The following is a 20,630-nucleotide window of genomic DNA, read 5'->3' as shown; positions in this document are numbered from 1 at the left end:
ATTTGTGGGTTAGTAGATCATTCTTCTGACACCTTGGATTATGGCACAAAGGATTACAACATCAAGATTTTTAAGATTTATAGCAGCATAAATCCTCATAGCTCTCTCCACCAAAATATACTTTTAAAACACTCTACCTTTTGTCGCAAAAATGCATATCTTTATAAATGGTCGTGATGAAATTAGGGTTTTCTATGCATTATCCTGAGATATCTGCTGATCTGATATAGATATAAATGAAAGGTGCATATGAGGGCTCCAATTTGTTGATGCCTAATAATTTGATGCATATTAGCCTCCAATAGCAGACAGGAATACACAGGTAAGTGGAATGAAAATGTTGCAGGTGTATGTATGCAGTAGCTCAGTGGTTCTCAACATGGGGTCCGAAGACCACCTGGGGTCCCTGAGGGGGTTCCAGGGGGTCCCCAGCATATTGATATAATAATAATATACTATTATTTAATTTTCAAGAAGTGAAAACAATTAGAGAATGTAGAAGAATGACTGTTTTGATCATTCACTGTTATCTCTCTACCTACATTACAGATAGTCATAGAATTCTGGACAAAATCATATCGAAGAATAACAATATTTTCAGATCTCATCAATCTCATCAAATGGGGGTCCGTGGCCCTAATGTGTAGTAAATTAGGGGTCTTTGATAGGAAAAAGGTTGAGAATCATTGCAGTAGCTGAAATGAATACACACCATGAATATACATGGTACGACACACAGAGTACTGCAGCTGTGGTGCTTTATTGTAAGCAGTGTTAATTGAAACTTACTTTACAGGGGCAAAGTTCAAGTCCTCTACCTTCCATTGCTATTGGAAGGCCCCATCTGTCTCCACATCTGACCAGGGGATAAATTCCACTTGTTTTCACTGAAACAGACAACTGAATCTGTGCTTGGCTGAGCAAGCAAAGGTCAATCGACACCAAACCAAAAATCCAAAAAGCAAAATCTCTGACAAGCAAGAAGTCACATACAATCAGTCCCCCCTCGGCCGACACTATCACTCTGAGGAAAACAGTGGTTAAAAAGAACACTAGTAAAAAAAAAAAAAAAAAAAAAGGGGGCGTTAAATAAAAAGTTGAGACGCCTCAGGTCGAGGTCCATGATTGTAAAAGGCGGCAGAGACAGTGACAAGCAGCTCCAGTGTCTCTGTGAGGTGGGGTGGGGGGGGGGAGGCTGCAAGTCCTCCCCCCCCCCCACCCCCGTGTCGGTGCAATTAATTCAGCAGCTCCCACCACAAAAAATATTTTCTTATACACAAAATAGAGTTTTAAAGGCAGTTTGTTACAGCATTTCACATCATATCAGTTGTCATAATTATTTTTTCTCACTTCACAATTGATATGTACACAGTTGTATAGTGTTGGTATGTAGCTATATGTACATTTATGTCTATTCACAAACATATATAACTTCTAGGATGTGTACACCTGCTGGCATCAGCAGTCATATAAACATGGTTGTAAAATAAGAAAACCAGTGTAATCTAATATTTTTCTAAATATACAGAGTGAAATGAAACACTGTTTTGCATATATTTTTTTTGCCGTGTACTTTGAAACAGTAGGCTATGTATCTAAACCAAGTGCATGGGTGTTTGAATCTGACCCGATTAGTTTCCTCCCTCAATTATCCAGAGTATCGGACTATTCCCTGTGAGTAGGTCAGTTTAGGTAATTTGTCAAATACACACATCTCAAAAAAACTGGCCTAGAAAAACAAAAATCAATCAAAGCCAATACCTCCTTTGGGTAAGAACAGTTTGTAATCCTTAAGGATTGTGTAATAACTGACATCCGTTCACACAATGTGACTAGGAGCCCACACAGTGTGTTAGGACTCCAATAGTAAGCAGTCTTCATTCTCATTGGGTGGCAGCATGAGCTGTTGCTCATAGTAGAGGCTCTTGGCGTAGTTGATTTCTTGAGAAATTTTCACAGCCAGACTCTCGCTCTTCACATGAACCTATGGAGAAGGTATGAAGAAGACTGTGAAACAGAGTGGAAACCCAGGGAAATATGTAATGTGATCATTTTTGCATCTTTTTGCATTGAATTAGTTTTTTTGACTAACCCTAACCCCATCACACTCGCTATGCCATCCTGCTGCCAATATATAGGCTATGCTAATGCTTATGTTATAGTAATCTTTGTACAATGAGAGTAAAATTATCATATAGAGGCATGCCGGCTGTCTCCTACTTTTTTTTTTTTTTTTTAGTTGTACCAGTTGTTTTAGTTTATCTCTTGTATTACCTTTTATTCATTTTTTTTAATCTTTTTTTTTTTGGCACACACTTTTATGTAAAGTTCCATCTGTTTTTAATTGTATCTCTGTTTGTCTGTGTTTTTTATTCCTATTTTCTATTATATATATTTTTTTAAATTTATTTTTATTTTTCTATCATTCATTGTGGTAGTTTCACATCACTGCTTTTGGGTTTTATTGTATGTAAAGCACTTTGTAAACATTGTTTTTAGAAAGGTTCTATACAAATAAAGTTATTATTGTTATTATTATTATTACTTACTCAGTATCCATACTAATGCAGAGACAGATTGTTACATAATCAATGCCGGGCTGCTTCTGATGCACTGTCTGTTTCGACCCCCATGCTCCACACAGGAATCAACTCGGCAAACTTGGCAGAAGGCAAACCCTTTGCTTTAAAACTGTCTGAAAGGTCAGTTTGCCCTTCCATGATGACTGAAACTTGCCGGCATATTTCTTTTTCTTCCAACTCTCCATTTCTTTTTTGCGGTACGTGAGCCACGACTGCTCCAACCACTAATTAAATAATAATGTAACCACAGAGAAACGTGGACCATTTTCCAAACAGCAGTGATAGTAAAGGGCCTATATTTTGTGTTACTATATTTACCAAATATAGTAAATGAGCAGATATTGAAATTTGATCAAAAATGTGAGAAAATCAGGAGAAATTAACACCATGAGAGAATACATTTTTTTAAATAGTTGGCTTTTTTTTTAACCTTTACTAGAAAGTTCAAAGCTAAGAAAGCAGGGTTCCTACACATTTTCAATTAAAAAATTCCATACTTTTTCCAGACCTTGATTTGTTTTGAAGATTTTGTCTGGTGTTCAATATGATTTACGCAGATAGACATCGTGCCCCTGCTAACTAGGTCATATCACTGTATAGATGAAGATTGTTCTTCACAGAGACAAATATCAGAATATGTGAGATGATTGGCAGGGTTCCTACACGGTTTCCATTTTAAAATTCCATATTTTTCCCAGACCCTATGTTCTTGACTGGATTTGATTTTGGTGGGTATTTGATATAATGCATGCTGACAGCGGCTGGGTAATAAGAGCGTCTGAACATTATTCTTCACATCAACAAAAACTGTGGACTCAAAGTGGGTCTACAACAACATGAAAGCTAGAATTATGTGTGTATCGAACCTGAACCGCAACATTTTCCATACTTTTCCAGACATTTTTTCAAATTCCCAAACTATTCAAGACCTGGAAATGATCAAATTCATTTTTAATACTTTTCCAGACTTTCCAGACCTGCGTAGGAACCCTGAGAGAGACAGGAAAGACTGCACAAAATCTATTGCATCATTCCCAATCAGACGACTGGGCGTTCGGCGTCTCACCATGGGCTTCTGGTGAGAGGGGCCGGGGATAGCCACCCCGCTACTGGTGCTCTCGGCCTTCTTGGTGAGCTGCACGTACACCTTCCCATGGTCCTTGGAGACCAGGCAGTGATAGAGGTCGTCGTATTTGACCTCCAGGAAGATGGCCTCGCGGTCCACGTATTCGCCCGGCTTCAGGAAGTACACCACCTTGGAGGAGATGAGCACGCAGTAGGTGTCGATGGGCTCCACTGCAATGAAACTGGGGATTGGGGGATTGGGGAATGGAGATCAGAAATTTGACCCTTGTTTGTCTGTGCTTTCAGACAGGATCTTGACCAATAAATCAAAGTAGAAATTGGGTGGTATCTACAGTTTACTCATCAAATGGCATTTCCTCTTTCAGGACAATACATAAATGTATGGAAGCCCATTTCTGCCAGTGTGATGAAAAAAAAAAAGATCCTGTAACTCATTATAATGAGAAACTTTCTGAAAATAATGAGTTAGTATCTCAAAATAATGAGTTAGTATCTCAAAATAATGAGAAACTTTCTGAAAATAATGAGTTAGTATCTCAAAATAATGAGAAACTTTCTGAAAATAATGAGTTAGTATCTCAAAATAATGAGTTAGTATCTCAAATTGAGTTAGTATCTCAAAATAATGAGAAACTTTCTCAAAATAATGAGAAACTTTCTCAAAATAATTAATTAGTATCTCAAAATAATGAGTTAGTATCTCGAAATAATGAGAAACTTTCTCAAAATAATGAGTTAGTATCTCGAAATAATGAGAAACTTTCTCAAAGTAATGACTTAGTATCTCAAAATAATGACTTTGTATCTCAAAATAATGACTTAGTTTCTCATTATTTTGAGATAGTAAGTCATTATTTTGAGAAGGTTTCTCATTATAATGACTTACAGGACCGTTTTTTTCATCACACTGGCGGAAATGGGCTTCCATATAAATGAATAAACAAGGAAACATGTAAAAAAATTAGGCGAAAAGAACAAGACGCACAACTCGGAGTGGATGTTGTCAGTGAGCCGGAAGAGCTGCTCCTGACCATCAGCTTGCGTGGCGGAGTATCGGGGCAGTAGGCCCTGGGGCCCCTTACAACAGCGAGGCTTCCTGACTCGCTGCACACTCAGCCTGCAAAACAAGGCAAAAACACACTCACAGAACAAAGCTGAATAAAGCAGAGTTTATGTTGAATATGAAATTTTGAGTTTGGTATGCACGTGAACGAGCCTCATACTCCACCCCCTTAACTCCCACAATTAACCATACATGGTTAATGAAATGCCCTTAATGAATACTGATATGCATGTAAATTTGCTTGTCATTTCATTCTCTCTCCGGGTTTGGTATCACCAACTTAAAAAAAAAGGTTGTTGCGTGGCAGAGTGTTGGTCCACTTAATTTTTTGGAGTGGGCTTCATATCAATGTTCCCTTGGCTTGCCACTATCTAGCCTAACAGGAATTCAAATGGGCAACAGACTGGAGTTGAGAGTAACAGAGTCTCAAGACACAAGAGTAACAAGTGTAGCACCTACTCTAGCAACTGTTTGAATACAGAGCCCTAAAGAGGCAGTTCAGCAAGCACTAGCGGCACTTGGACATTATCGCCATAATCATTCATCTGGTACTCAGATGTGTGTGTACTTAGGTGGAGGGTGATGATTTCCATTTTCTCTGAGACTGAAAGAACTGGACTCTAATGTCATATATCCCATACTGTGCTTAAGTATTTTGGCAGACAGTCCATCCTACACCCTAAAATCTCACTGAGTCCCATGAAGGGACCAGGTCTCAGCTTTGTTAGCATGAAAGACAAATTGAGTTTAACAGGAAAACACTGTTCACAATCACTAAATACAATCTAAATATGACATCTAAGTAACAGATTGTCAGAGATGTTGAGCAAACTTTTGCTCGTGTGGCAATTTAGCCCAAGTGAAGCAAAGGGGGTGTATACTTGCAAAATCGACACTTTAAAGAGTAACTAAACCAAACCCAAATCTGTGGTGAAGCCTGACACCTAATGGTGAAAAGTAGGGTACTGAACTGGCCATCTGCTATTGGCTGATCTTTGGTGCCAGGTGATGTCACCTAGGGCTGGGCGATAATTCAATATTATCGTTTATCGTCTTTCAGTGGAATCATATCGTGATGATATGAAGATATTTTGATATCGTGACACACATTTCTGCTGTCTGAATTGATGATGACAAGCAAATTTTACTTAAAAACTCTGATAAAATGAGGTATGGTAGGAATATTCTTTGAATATTTCTGTTTTGTTTGACATCACACCTAACATTACCATTCGGTTCAATGAGATGAACATTAATTTGATTATTTAACGTGATTTTGCATACAGGAAACATATTGTGATATATATTGATATCAAGAAAAATCCTTATGATTATCATGATATTGATTTCAACCATATCGCCCAGCCCTAATGCCACCCTCTAGAGTACAAGAGGTGGTGACATCACCTGGCATCAAAGACCAGCCAATAGCAGATGGCCAGTTCAGTACCCTACTTTTCATCATCAGGTGTCAGGCTTCACCAAAGATTTGGATTTGGGGTTTAGATACTCTTTAATAGAACAGAGTGCCCTGCATGGAACTCAGACAAAAAAATCTTGAATAAATACATTTTGAACTAATGAAATGTGCAAAAAAACAAAATAATTTTGCAAGGCACTGTTTCCAGAGAGGTACTGAGTCATTTGTATTTTGACCTAGGTGGACAGGCTGAGTGTGTTCAGGACCTACCTGTGGTTACTGAGGCTGGCCATGTCCCGGACTGTTTGCGCCGTCTCTGACGCAAAGTCCAGGGCTCCAGCCACCGGCTTGGTCACCGTGCCCACCAGGCCTTTACCCAGGCCTGAGAAGAAGCCGCTGACCCCGCCCTCAGTCTTCACCCCTTCCACTGTGGAAGTGATGATGCTGGTCATGCCACCGATGATACCTGGGGAACACAAAGCATTTTGTTTGAAGGAATACACAAACTTGCGGGCAAAGAAGCTCTTTGAACAACTTGATTGTGTAACAGTGACAGTTTCACCAATGGGGTGTCCCGCATTTTGTGAACTACGTAATGTTTATGCTAATGCTTTTGAGGTAATGGTAAGCAAGCTTGTAGCATCCATTACTATACACAATGTGCTGAAGTGTTAGCATATACTCTAACAAACTAAATAAAAGCTGGACAAGAGTTTGAACTGATTCCAATATTCTTGCCAAACAACTGTAGGTTTGGTGTATTCATTTAAAAGGACAATCAGTAATATTTTACTAGATGGTTGCACAAAATGACCATATCGGCAGCGGTTCGCAAGTGTTTGTTTATTGTTATGCACAAATTGCAGAAGGAGAACTATTTGAAATACATTTACATAAGGATTGTTATAATAATGCATTGTTAAACTAGGTTAAATATTCAATTAAAAAAAGATAAAGAGATAAAAACATTGTTTGAGTAAGAATACATAAAACAACATTAGCAGGCACTCACTCACTATTCATTTATCAGCTTGGTTAAATAAGGAATGGCAGATTTTGAATAATGTTCAGATCGTGCCCTGACTGCAAAGTTTTGCTGCAGTCCTGGTGGACTAGCCAGACAGAACAGTTGGCTGAGGGGAACTGGTCCTTCAAGCTCGATGGCACAGCACATTTGGCGTAGCTGAGGCAGAGCTCCTCTCTCCTTTTTGCTGGGTTGAGTTGCACGGCCTGATTGTTGACATCAAGTACTGGTTGTGGGGTTGACTGGGGGGTCCATTGCTCAGCAATTGAGGTAACAGTGGAGTGACTGGCATTGATCAACAACACTTTTGTTGATCAATGCCAGCCACTCCACTGTGTTTCAGCTATGGCCAGTCACTGGGCCAGTCACTATACTTATGTTTCGGCTATGACCGAAACGTTGCAATAAAAAAAAAAAAAAAGATAAAACGAGATGTGCGGGAGCCTCATATTTATGTTGACCCATGACTGAAATTGTCAGGTGTGCAAACTTTATTTTATTATAGTAGCATGCTTTTTACCATTACATGCCAGGCTTTACACAGATTTGGGTTTTGGGTTTAGTTACTCTTTAAGAGACCACACTGTGTATAGGAATGCCATTATCTGCTGAAGTATCTGTTCCAAAGGGGTACTGAGGCTAAGAGGTCTAGTTCTAGTCTAGGTCTAATATCTCCACTACCTAACGCTATACTCAAAGTAAGGAAACAGTACTTGCTCCTTCAATCTAAACAGAATTGTTTCCAGGTTCCTACCGTGAGCCAGTCCATGGATCCCTGCTACCAGATGTTCTCCACTGGTGGCTCCATGGTACCGGATGTACTCTCGTTCACTCTGGTGGCGGTTGTCCATGGTCTTGCCCAGTCCATCTGATAAGGTACCTGCAAACTGAGAGACAAACAGAGAAAGAGGGTGTTGTTCATACCAATATGGCTATATCTTTGCTTACTTTTCCCTGTCTTCAGAGGTATACGCTCATGTAGCGGAACCAGGACTCCACAACATAACAGCACATTAAATCAAGTAAATTAACTGGCGACCAAGTAAACTTGGTTTATACTTATTTCAGGTGTGTTATGCACTAAGCTGGTGTTAAAAGCTGGCAATTCTGGTTAACTACCATCCAACTTCATTCTATAGTATCTGCAGTATCTGTAGGCTTCTATGAGGTGAAGTAAGGCTCTATTATGTGATTGCTCCATCTCAGTGTTGAAAAATCTGTAAAATGCTGTACAATTGGTTACAATCCGGCACAAAACCATTTTTATCATGGAGTGGAGCCAGTCGATCGAAAACGTCACGGTGGCATAAAGCACTATGGAAATTGTAGTCCTTTACCACTACACACTAAACATAGCGTATGCTAAAGTGTTAGCATGGAGCACCGGAGCCAGTGATCTACCAGGGTCACATGGATGATTTTGGTGTCCATGTTCTCATCACTTAATGGGGAAGTTGACCAAGTTTACAAAATACAAAATATTCCAAAACGACTAAGAAACAAAATCTAAATGTAAAAAGGAGAATCGAATCCATTCAGTTCTGAAGAGCTGTACCTTAGCAGCCGAGTTGGATACGCCGTGGGTGACGTTGCGTATGAGGCCGCCTACATTGCCGTACTTGATGAGCTCGGACATGCCCTCAGTGACGTCGTTGAGGAGCCCCATTGGGTTCCCCAGGAAGTCCACGGAACCCAGGATCTGAGCTGCCTGGCTAATCAGCTCCTACGGGGGGGGGGGGGAAGACAGTATGGCTGTTACAAATCACAACATGTCACACCACCATGCATGTAACATTTGTCCAATGATCAAAGCACAGCTAGAACAAAATTAATTAATTACCTTTAATTACATTTAATTAAAAGTTATAGGAGAGGATTTTGGCCATGGTGAATTTTCTAGCTTGGTTAATACAAATCAAAATTACTTTATTCATCCCTCAAGGGGCAACTCCAGGCAGTGAGTTCATAAACAACAAGAGACCACAATATACAATCATTCATACACATAAAGACAAGAAGGAAACAAGATACAAAATAGATAGATATAAAATAAAGTTATAATATAACTCACAATATATGAAATACTATCCAATTCTGTCCAGCCCAGAGGAAAGTGCGAGTGCATTTATCAGTCTATATACTGTGTGAGAAGACCATTCCTTATACGTTACAAGCGTACTTTATTGTTTTTTTATTATTGATCAGTAGCCCACTGTCAATACTATTTTGTAGTTGCTAGCACTCGCTTTCTAGATTTAATGTCTTAGGATTTTTTTTTAAATAAACAATATGAATAACACATTACAACGGATTCTCTTTAATAGACTTGATTTTCTTGTAGACATTAGTGACACCATTATGGGCTGGTTGCTTGGACATGGAATAAGATTTCATTTTCATTTTCAATGGAGATCTCCATTGGTGTAAGTTTTTACTTAAGGACTAGGCTTAATCTATGTCCAAGCAACCAGCCCATTATAAGTGGAATTAAGATTCATTTGCTAGATTGCAAGTTTAACCAGCTGTTTGTGTAGCTTGGCATTTATGCTTCCTGCACTTTCTGGACAATCGTGGCATGAAAGCTCCACACATATTGATTACTTACATGTTTTCTACAACTCAAGTGATTTCAGGATCTCTGTTCTCACATCTAGACACATGGGTCAATAAGCTTAGGCAGACACAGAAATGCTAATTAACTTGAAAATAGTGTTTTCATTTTCATCCATGAAATCAAAAGCCACAAACTCAATTTTGTGCATGAAATCAAGTGTTGATTCAGAATTTTTGGATTTGGTTCACATGGTAACAGTCATAATCAGATGTCAACATCCGTCTCCTACCCAAAAAACCTTGCATGTTAGGGCCATTTCCCGTATCTGATTCTGATTCACATTCACACTCCTTACAAACCACACCACAGTGCACTTGGAACAGGACAGAAATCTGCATTTTCAGGCGTCAGTTATTTGCTGCCACTCGAGTTTGGATGCCATTGTTCTCATCTGACCAAATAAACTTAACTAAAGGCGTAAACGCTACAAACACGCTTGGTGAAAACATGCCCTAAACATGCCTCTCCCATGGCTGACATCAGAGACAGTTTCCAAGGTGACCGATGCTCTGTCCAGCACTCCTCTCACCTCTCTGAAGTGCTTGAGGATGTCGTTGAGGATGATCTCCTGGGTCTCATAAGGGTGCACTCGAGTGAACGGATACATGTTGATCACAGCGTCCTCAAAGCGAATGAGCGGGATGCCCAGGGTGCCCTTGAGAGCCTATGCAGAGGACATAAACCATGGGCAAGGAGAAAACGTGAGAAAGCAGATACAGCACAAGCACAATGGAATAGAGAGTGACATGGCGACACCAGGTGTCAATAGAAAAAAGTACAAGGGTTCCATCATCTCCAAATGTTGCTGTGCAAGTGAGGCATATTTACGGAAGTGTAATCCAAAAATTTGCCCTGTTTTTCTGAATTAACGAGATAATTATCTCAGAATTCTCACAAAAGTTTTCATGGAAAAAAAAATTCTGCTGTTTTTCTGAATCAACAAAATAATTATCTCAGAATTCTGAGAAAAGTTTTCATGGGAAAAAAACCCCACAAAGTCCTGAGGTGCCTGTGCAAAGTCGACAAACTAATAACAATACATCTATATTACTTAAAGACACGAGTATCTGCCAATATTTCAAACCAAAAGCAAAATAAAACTGGATTAAACTAAACAGGCGGGACATGTTTGCTTCCATGAAATCGAGCTCTCAATTAGGAATGAGAGCTTCTCTTGGGATTTTGAGATATCTAATTAATTCAGAACCACTAGATTAGAGCAACACCAGATTCCCTTGACAAAATCGAGTGAGCGGGTCGTGATTCAGGAGTCTGGAACCAGGCTTGATCCTTTAGTGTTTACGCCTAATTTCTGAGCCTATGATTGAATTTAAAAAAGCTGATTATTATCAGCTTTTTTTTCTCTTCGAAATGTTGATATTGGTACAGGCTTTGAAAAACCAAAATCAATAATCACGTGATGAACATCTACTATTTCTCAATTGAATCGATTACACAGTTCCAGATCTAACATGACAATGACATCACAGGTTTCACTTGCAGCTCTCCTACATCATAGGAATAACATATAATAACAAATATGTGGCATTCTCCTTTAAAGGGAACCTTAAAACTGAAGGAAGTTCAGTTTAGGTTAAAAGTCATGTACAGTATTATAAGAACCAGTTTTAAGAGTACAATGACTTGTTTTATTACAAGAAGTGTTACCTCTGTGTTTCCAATATTTATTTACATTTCTACAATGCATGCCAACATTTTACCACTGTGTTTGTTTATTTATTTGTTAATATTTGTGCTCAGATTATTGACAGTATGTACCATCTGTATGCTGATGATATGATCCTGTATCCATGTGCTTCCTCTGCAAAATCTGCTTTAATGAAATTACAGTGATTTTAACTTCTTGCAACATGCCCTATTAGATTGAAAATTGCTTCTTATCCTGGCAACCTGAAGCTACGTAAAGCTCTACAGTGAAGTAAGTGATGAAATTTGAACACAATCAATCATCATGATGGCAAAACCTAAGGAAATAAGGCCCAGGTTGAGTTATCCTTTAAGAATGGGGATTTGTTTTCATGACTGAATTAAGTTAAGTTTAGGTTAAAAGTCATGTACAGTATTATAAGAACCAGTTTTAAGAGTACAATGACTTGTTTTATCACAAGAAGTGTTACCTCTGTGTTTCCAATATTTATTTAAATTTCTACAATGCATGCCAACATTTTACCACTGTGTTTGTTTATTTATTTGTTAATGATATTTGTGCTCAGATTATTGACAGTATGTACATGTAAAGAACCATGTAAAGAAGTGGAAGTTGACTACGTTACGGTACCTTGAGATCAGGAGGGAGCTTGTGAGAGGTGAAGACGCTCAGCTTGACCTGGGGAAGGCTGATTTTCAGGTTCTCAAAGTAGTAACGCTTGGGAGCTCCTGCATCCTCGCTGGGCCTCTCATAAAGGTTTTCATCCAACTTCTCCAGCTCTGCATCAATTACACATTTAAAACACATCTATGAATACACCTCAGTTTGTAACTACTACCCACTTGTACACAGCGGCACAACAATGTTAACCGTGACATTCAAAAAGGACCCACCACCTTCTGTTTGTCCATAACCAAAGAAGCTGAGCAGCTTCAGCAGCAGTTTCTCCTCGATGATGACCGTGAAGCGCCGAGCTGTAACCATGAGATGCTGTGGAAATATAATGTTTAGATGATAGTTGGTTAGTTAAAAGATTAGCATCTTAACCTTCATGCTAACTGCCTACACCCATATTCAGAATCAGAAAGACTTTATTGTCCATCTAATTGCGAGGAAAAGAAAAAAGGTCTTTGACATGACAAAAAAACTGTTAACTTTGTAGTTTAAGACAGTATGCAAAAATGATATGCAGATTGTCTAGATCTTGTGTTGCCTTGTATTCATAATGTTTATTGCCGTCAGCTGCTTTCAAGAATTTTTCCTTTGTTTTCAAATGCATTTGTATGACATTCACCTTGAAGAGATCAGTGAGCATGAGGTTGCTGGGAACCTTAACAGAGTTGACCTGCAGGGCGGCGCCGCTGTCCACGATATTGCTGTCACTGGAGCCGGGAGTCACACACAGCATCACCGGCTGGGTGGTGCCTAAGAGCTGGTTGTCAACCTGACAGAAAGACAAAGTAACAAGTAATATTTTAGCAATATGGACAAGATCAATGCAGCAAGATTTGATTCTAGTTGGATGACAAACCGTACACAGAGAAAAACGATTAAAGACCTCATGAAATGGCATCTTTACTTCCTGGATTTGACGCATTTCCTGTTGAAACAGGATGTTGGGGCGGGGCATAATGCAGTGAGAGATCATTCAAAAGTCTAAACCAACGGAATATACGAGTCAACGAGAGAAAGGTGGAGGGGCGGGATTGTTCAAAAATCTGGTTAGAAATTGATATTTATGCCTACTAGTGCAGCATGGAAGTAAAAGTAATGGGAGTTCATTTCATGGGGACTTTTATATGAATGTTCTCAACAGCTATGGTGAACTTACCTGGATGTTCTGAATGCTGAGCTCCAAGACCTCGTTGGCAGCGGTGCGGGTGAAGTGGACGTCAATGCCAGACAGAGTGGTGAAGACGAGCTCCTCGGGCAGCTTGTTGACCAGAGACACACCTAGTCCTTCCTCCAGATTTACCAAAACCTGGACAGCCGACACACATGAAAGCGGAGAGGCGGTCAGGGAATTTTCTCACAGAGATTCTTGAAATGACTGAACACAACCGCGATAAATGGAAGTGGATGAAACATACACCCAGCTTATAGTCTTGTACTCCATTTACAGACTCGGCTGATTCGTGGAATTTTAGCTCTTCATGTGTCGGAACAAAAATGTCGACTTTGTGTTTTTAATTTGACCTGGCATTAGGAATGCCAATACCAGAACACTTGGCTATCAGTGCTGCATACTAGGGCTGGGCGATGTGGTTGAAATCAATATCTTGATAATCAAGGATTTTTCTCAATATATATCACGATATGGTTCATGTATGCAAAATCACGCTAAATAATCAAATTAATGTTCATCTCATTGAACCGAATGGTGATGTTAGGTGTGATGTCAAACAAAACAGAAATATTCAAATAATATTCCTACCATACCTCATTTTATCAGAGTTTTTAAGTAAAATTTGCTTGTCATCATCAATTTAGACAGCAGAAATGTGTGTCACGATATCAAAATATCTTCATATCCTCATGATATGATTCCACTGAAAGACGATAAGCGATAATATTGAATTATCGCCCAGCCCTACTGCATACTGACTGCAAAATATGAAGAATTATTTTTTTTTCATTTTCAATTGCAAATGAAAGACCAATAGCATTGCTAGCTGTCCTAAATAAGTGATTGTTGATATTTTGCTTTGGTACTCAGTACGGTTTTATCGACATTTTAAACTGACAAGCTAACAGACACAAAAATGAGTCGCTCAGTTGTTATGTCCTAACCATCGAGAAACATCTTAATTGCCATTATTTTGCTGGGCATGAGCAGCGGAGGAAAGTGTACCAGCGCTCATTTACTTGTCAGACCAAGAAAACTGCGTGCAAACACTTAAAAACAAATTTGACTATAGGAAATGTAACTGAGGACATGTCCTCAGCTGGCTCAATGGTAGCTGCGGCCATGGCTTGCAGTGGTTGATTATCCCACAGAGTTCATCAGACAGCTCATCAAGACGAGTGACAGCTCATTGTAGCTTGAGGTTTTCAGTTAAAACTGTAATTGCCATAAGGACTTCTATTTTGAAATTGCCACTGGAACATTGGCGCACTGTTAAACCACAAATGACCCAAGAATTATAGGAACGTTTAATGAAAGCAGAATAAAATAAGGAGCAAATCTGGATTCATGAATGTGTCATGTTATTATTAGCTCTTTCAGGTATGAATGCGCATGCTGTGAATGTGTTACAAACCAGGGTTTATGTAAAGTGTTGCCATGTATCTAATCTAAAGGTGAGTTGTACCTCTAGCTCCTGCTCAGGCTCTTTCTTCTTCACATCGTCCTTGTGCCGGTCTTCCTCTATGCTAGGGGAGGTCCGGTTCATTCTTCTTTGGTTGAAGTCACTTATCTATGAACAGGACAGGACAGGACAGAAAAGTTCAACCACAGTGGCCCTAATAAGCACATTATTTAACTGCAATCATCATAAATTACAACTTTAATGGTGAATACTAATTTGAAATGTGTTTGCCTATGCCACAGCACAGTTTGGTCTAGCAATAAGATGGAGACAGTAATGAAGAGGTTGATTTTACTCTGAAGAGCAGACATTTTCAAACTGTAAAGCAATGATAATGAATATAAAAAAACAAAAAAGACTGTATCACACTTTTGAAAACAGAAGTACAAACAGCTTTGCAAAAGATGAAGTGAAAACAGTAAGCAACAGTAAAAGTAAAAAGTATGTAATGTAAGTAAAGTAAGAGACATAAAAGGGGAGGTCGAGGACAATTAATGAAGATTGTTATATAAAAACCCTAAAGTCTATAAAAGTGAGTTTTAAGAACAGCTATTAATGAACAGCTATGGCTGTTGGGATGGGATGGGATGGGATTAATAATAGGGCTGCAACTAATGATTATTTTCATTGTCGATTAATCTGTCGATTATTCTCTCGATTAATCGATTAGTTGTTTGGTCTATAAAATGTCAGAAAATGGTGAAAAATGTGGATCAGTGTTTCCCAAAGCCCAAGATGACGTCCTCAAATGTCTTGTTTTGTCCACAACCCAAAGATATTCAGTTTACTGTCATAGAGGAGTAAAGAAACCAGAAAATATTCACATTTAAAAAGCTGGAATCAGAGAATTTTTACTTATTTTTCTTAAAAATTACTTAAACCGATTAATCGATTATCAAAATAGTTGGCGATTAATTTAATAGTTGACAACTAATCGATTAATTGTTGCAGCTCTAATTAATAATAATAATAATGATAATACATTTTATTTGTACTGCACTTTTCATTCACAGTGAATCTCAAAGTGCTACAGAGTTAAAAACATAAAAATAAAAAAAGGAAGAAAAAAAAAGATTATGTTGGCTTTGTTAGCTTGTTAGGTTTGTTTGCTTAGATTCTGTACTTTTTATGCTGATATTTTATATTTCTTATTTATATTTTGTAAATGGGAAGTCTTTGTATATATGTGAAGGTTTAATTCAATGCACAATTTGAGGTTGATGCAATTGCAATTTCGTTGTGCTTGCACAATGACAATAAAGTTCTTGAATCTTGAATCGTGTGCATGTAGCATTTTATCAGACAAAGTGGTTGGTAGTAGCATGGTTGCTCTGGTTTGTTAGTAGCATGGTTGCTAGTATAGTGATTCCTTAGAATTCCTTAGATTCACTGAGAAACTATTTTCAACACAATCAGCTGCCTAGTACCTGCAGTACTCGCGTGGGTCCGTCTGGCAGCACCTGGACTGACAGCACCCCAGAGCCGGGTCTCATCTTCTGGTTGATGAACTGCTGCTCGGGGCCGGGCTCCAGCAGCCCCGAGTCCGGCCCTAACACCACCTCTGCTCCATCATACAGCCCTGCCACCCCACCCTTAGCCTGAGGGTTAGGGGCCATGCATAGTGGAAGATAATAAGAATAGGAACTGTCAGGATTTGTACAGCAACATAGCACATTTGTTTTTTGAGTTAATAACGTGAAGAATGAACAGCTAAGCTAAGAAATTCTGAACTCATCGCAAAGCAGGAGAGCAGTTCTGAAAGCCCCTATGTGTAGAATATTTACCTCAAAATACAGTATCATTCTCAAATTTATTTTTATAGTATACTACGTATAATGGATGTAGAAAACTTAAAAATTGGTTTATTCTATGTGATGCTTTCTTTGTGTTTATCTGTCTCCCTGGGTATTGATTCTGACAATATATAAAAAAAACTAGTCATGCTGCTGAATTTTGGCTAAGTGAATCATCTTCTTTATGTTTATTAAACCTTGTGTAACACCGAATCCTGTCGGAAGAAACGTATGGCGATGGAACAAAGAAAATAATATGTTTACCAATAACTGTAAATAGGTGAAAAAAAAGTGAGACTTGTTTTTTATATATTAGCAGAATCTTTCACCTATTTACTACTACTACCAAAGTTCAACATCACTTTGACTCGCTACTATGATCTTGGTGAGGATACCCACCTGTACTACCAGCCGGGGAAGGCCGCAGGTCAGCATGCCTGAGCTGAAGTGCCACGTCTGGGTGGTGCTGCGACGCGAGTCTGGCCTCCTCAGCATCAGTGGCTCAAAACTAGGAGGGAGGGAGAGGGAGAGAGAGAGAGAGAGAGAGATCCCTAACATTACAAGAGTCTTGTCTGGTAACCTATCTAAAGACAGACGACAGGGCTGATGGAGAAAGATGAATTTCAGATACAAGAGCGTATCATCCCAGTTTTCATCCAATCCTCTGCGATAGATTATATTCCAGACTCAGTGCAGTGTCCAAATTTTAGGGATGGGTACCGAAATTCGGTATATTAGAGAAACTGAAAAATTTGGTACCAAAAGGCTTTGAAAAATTTGGTAGCAAAAAGGCTTTGAAACATTTGGTACCAAAAGGCTTTGAAACATTTGGTACCGAATGTCTTTGAAAAATTTGGTAGCAAAAGGCTTTGAAACATTTGGTAGCAAAAAGGCTTTGAAACATTTGGTACCAAAAGGCTTTGAAAAATTTGGTAGCAAAAAGGCTTTGAAACATTTGGTACCGAATGTCTTTGAAAAATTTGGTAGCAAAAGGCTTTGAAACATTTGGTAGCAAAAGGCTTTGAAAAATTTGGTAGCAAAAAGGCTTTGAAACATTTGGTACCAAAAAGGCTTTGAAACATTTGGTACCGAATGTCTTTGAAAAATTTGGTAGCAAAAGGCTTTGAAACATTTGGTACCAAAAGGCTTTGAAAAATTTGGTAGCAAAAAGGCTTTGAAACATTTGGTACCGAATGTCTTTGAAAAATTTGGTAGCAAAAGGCTTTGAAACATTTGGTAGCAAAAGGCTTTGAAAAATTTGGTAGCAAAAAGGCTTTGAAACATTTGGTACCAAAAAGGCTTTGAAACATTTGGTACCGAATGTCTTTGAAAAATTTGGTAGCAAAAGGCTTTGAAACATTTGGTACCAAAAGGCTTTGAAAAATTTGGTAGCAAAAAGGCTTTGAAACATTTGGTACCGAATGTCTTTGAAAAATTTGGTAGCAAAAGGCTTTGAAACATTTGGTAGCAAAAGGCTTTGAAACATTTGGTAGCAAAAGACTTTGAAAAATTTGGTACCGAAAGTCTTTGAAAAATTTGGTACCAATTTTAAATAATGAACAGTGCAGACTGTCCTGTTACCTGGTAAATAGATTAGTGACTACACAAACCTGTTATCAGTAACAGCGGCCAAGCCAGCGATGTCCAGCACCAAAGAAGAATCCAGTGGTCGTGGCTGGGCTGGCTTGCTCTGCGGTGGGGAGGAGCCTTCATGGCATAGCATGCCAGTCCCAGTCATCCTCCACAGCTGAGAGCGCTTCCCGGGCTCCTGCCAGACAATGGAAGTGAATGGGAGCACTGATTTTTTTTTTTTTTTTTGGCATTTTCATCTTTATTGAATACTTCAAAGGAGAGAGAGAGAGAGGGGGATGACATGCGACAAAGCTCTTGGGCCAGATTCAAACCAAGGATGTTGTGTTTTTACAAGATACCAGGGCGCCCCGGATGGGAGTTAATATAAATGTATCCATTATCAAACAGCAAAATTTGCACAACAACCCCCCCCACACAGTCAGGCAATAGAATTTAAACAAGTTTAGCGATGCGTATGCCATTTTTTAAAACAATGCACGCGTTTCGGAGAAAATCAGCAATCAGATCTCAGCTTTTCAGACAGGTGCATCTAAGCTAGTGCTGGAAAAACTATTTGCGGTCACATTTACGACTGAATAGACTGAGTAGAAAAAGCACACTCATCAATTGATCTCGGTTAATGTACACTTCATGGCCCAAGTGTCCATTCCAGGCGACATTTAAAACTACAATCGTACCTTTTTTTTCAGGATGACCCTCTGAGTCTTGGTTTCCACATCTAGTACCAGTTCAGCACAGCCCACCAGGCGCTTCTTCCCAACAGGCCTCTTCCCAGCATCCCTGCATCCACAAAAATCACTCTGCTAAGCCTGACTTTATGACTTAACAAGAAAACTCACTGATAGAAAATATTGTAGCTCTTGTTAATAGTCTTAGTAATGGCATAATCAAATTTTTCAACTTTTCAACTCAATAGACTGGCTCTTGGACTTATTTCACCCCTGTCAACAGTTTTATAACCCCATAATTTATCATTTATATTTTAAACTGCAATACTGATTCTGGTAATAATTTTGTGCAATAATTCAACTGTGTAATAATTATTTAATTATTTACACTGTTGTATATATTGTAGTATGATGCACATATTTGTACATAATTCTTATTTCTCTTATTTCTATATTATTATTGTTATATATTGTAGTATAATACATATATTTTACATATTTCTTATTTTCTTATTTCTATTTTTCTTATAATTTCTCTATGGTTATATATATATATATTTCTCTTCTAGAATGTGAGCAACCGCAACGTAACCCAATTTCCCCTCGGGGATCAATAAAGTATTTCTGATTCTGATTCTGATAAGTCCATAATCTACCACTGTTAAGTATAATGTAGGCAGCAATAACCAGCCTTTTTGTACAATTCTGAGCTCACGCTGGCATGGCATATATATATAAAAAAAAACAAAAAACATGTAACCTCAGAGGAATCTCATCAAATGACAACTTATTCCACTTTCAGCCTTTACAATGGTCCATATATGGTACTTACTGGGAAAAGGTGTATGTGGCTGCAATGTAGATAAAATTTTCGTAGTAGAGTTTGTTGTATTCTCTGAAGAAGTTCATGTCGGCGGTGACCTCTGAGGAGCCGGCACCCTTGACGGTGAGTGTGAGGTAGGGGGGTAGGGTGGGCTCATCGCAGGCAAAGTCAAGCACCGAGCCCGCCTTCACCTCTGTGTGAAGCCGCATGTCAGCCACCCCGTGCTGCCAGAACTGGATAGGCACCTGGAATTATTGAAACAACGCAATCAATCGTTATTCTTTCATTTTCTCTTCCTGCTTATTCCATGGTCATGGGCAGCCATCGCCTATTCCAGTGGTGGAAGAAGTACTCTGATCCTTTACTTAAAAGTAAAAGTACCAATACAGCAATGTAAAAATACTCCATTACAAGTAAAAGTCCTGCATGAAAAATCCTACTTAAGTAAAAGTACATAAGTATTAGCAGCAAAATAGTAGTTAAAGTATTTAAGTAAAAGTAGTGGTTTGGTCCCTCTGACTGATATTTTATTATATATGACATCATTAGATTATTAATACTGAAGCATCAGTGTGTAAGCAGCATGTTACTGTTGTAGCTGCTGGAGGTGGAGCTAGTTTGAACTACTGTAAATACAGTTAGCTAGTTTAGTCCAGTGGTTCCCAACCTAGGGGTCGGGCCCCTCCAAAGGGTCACCAGATAAATCTGAGGGGTTGTGAGATGATTAATGGGAGAGGAAAGAAGAAAAAACAAAGTTCTGATACACAAATCTGTTTTCAGTTTTTAAACTTTTTCTGTAATCTTTGATTTTTGCTGAAAAATTTGATCATTTGAACATTTACTGAAAGGAAACCATGTGAAGTTTAGAGGGAAAAATCATTATTTGGTGGAGCTGTTAACAACTCATAGACATCTGAAATGTGACCCGACTACACACTGCTTTTTGTAAGACGTCAAAAGCCAAAAAGGTTGGAAACCACTGGGTTC

General features: G+C 38.7%; 1 protein-coding gene across 1 annotated transcript in view; it reads right to left on the bottom strand.

Moving 5' to 3' along the window:
- Nucleotides 1–749: 749 nt before the first annotated feature.
- vps13d (vacuolar protein sorting 13 homolog D) overlaps nucleotides 750–20,630 on the bottom strand; it is an 85,514-nt gene continuing 65,633 nt past the window's right edge. Inside the window, exons 54-70 of the mRNA XM_071537379.1 lie at nucleotides 19,653–19,888; nucleotides 18,830–18,932; nucleotides 18,170–18,327; nucleotides 16,959–17,067; nucleotides 16,194–16,364; nucleotides 14,770–14,874; nucleotides 13,290–13,439; nucleotides 12,753–12,902; nucleotides 12,352–12,448; nucleotides 12,089–12,237; nucleotides 10,319–10,453; nucleotides 8,731–8,898; nucleotides 7,930–8,062; nucleotides 6,422–6,617; nucleotides 4,654–4,785; nucleotides 3,649–3,889; nucleotides 750–1,984 (exon numbers count right to left, since the gene is read on the bottom strand). Coding sequence (XP_071393480.1) covers nucleotides 1,853–1,984; nucleotides 3,649–3,889; nucleotides 4,654–4,785; nucleotides 6,422–6,617; nucleotides 7,930–8,062; nucleotides 8,731–8,898; nucleotides 10,319–10,453; nucleotides 12,089–12,237; nucleotides 12,352–12,448; nucleotides 12,753–12,902; nucleotides 13,290–13,439; nucleotides 14,770–14,874; nucleotides 16,194–16,364; nucleotides 16,959–17,067; nucleotides 18,170–18,327; nucleotides 18,830–18,932; nucleotides 19,653–19,888 — 2,565 coding nt within the window. The 3' untranslated portion in view covers nucleotides 750–1,852. The remainder of the gene's footprint in view (nucleotides 1,985–3,648; nucleotides 3,890–4,653; nucleotides 4,786–6,421; nucleotides 6,618–7,929; nucleotides 8,063–8,730; nucleotides 8,899–10,318; nucleotides 10,454–12,088; nucleotides 12,238–12,351; nucleotides 12,449–12,752; nucleotides 12,903–13,289; nucleotides 13,440–14,769; nucleotides 14,875–16,193; nucleotides 16,365–16,958; nucleotides 17,068–18,169; nucleotides 18,328–18,829; nucleotides 18,933–19,652; nucleotides 19,889–20,630) is intronic.

This window comes from Centroberyx affinis, unplaced genomic scaffold, assembly GCF_046629955.1.
Source record: "Centroberyx affinis isolate AG114_WGS23_722 - 3 ecotype Tasmania unplaced genomic scaffold, CSIRO-AGI_Caff_v1 ptg003027l_1, whole genome shotgun sequence".
Classification (NCBI taxonomy): domain Eukaryota; kingdom Metazoa; phylum Chordata; class Actinopteri; order Beryciformes; family Berycidae; genus Centroberyx; species Centroberyx affinis.
Note: the sequence above shows the minus strand (reverse complement) of the source record. Positions and strands in the feature narration are given on the sequence as shown.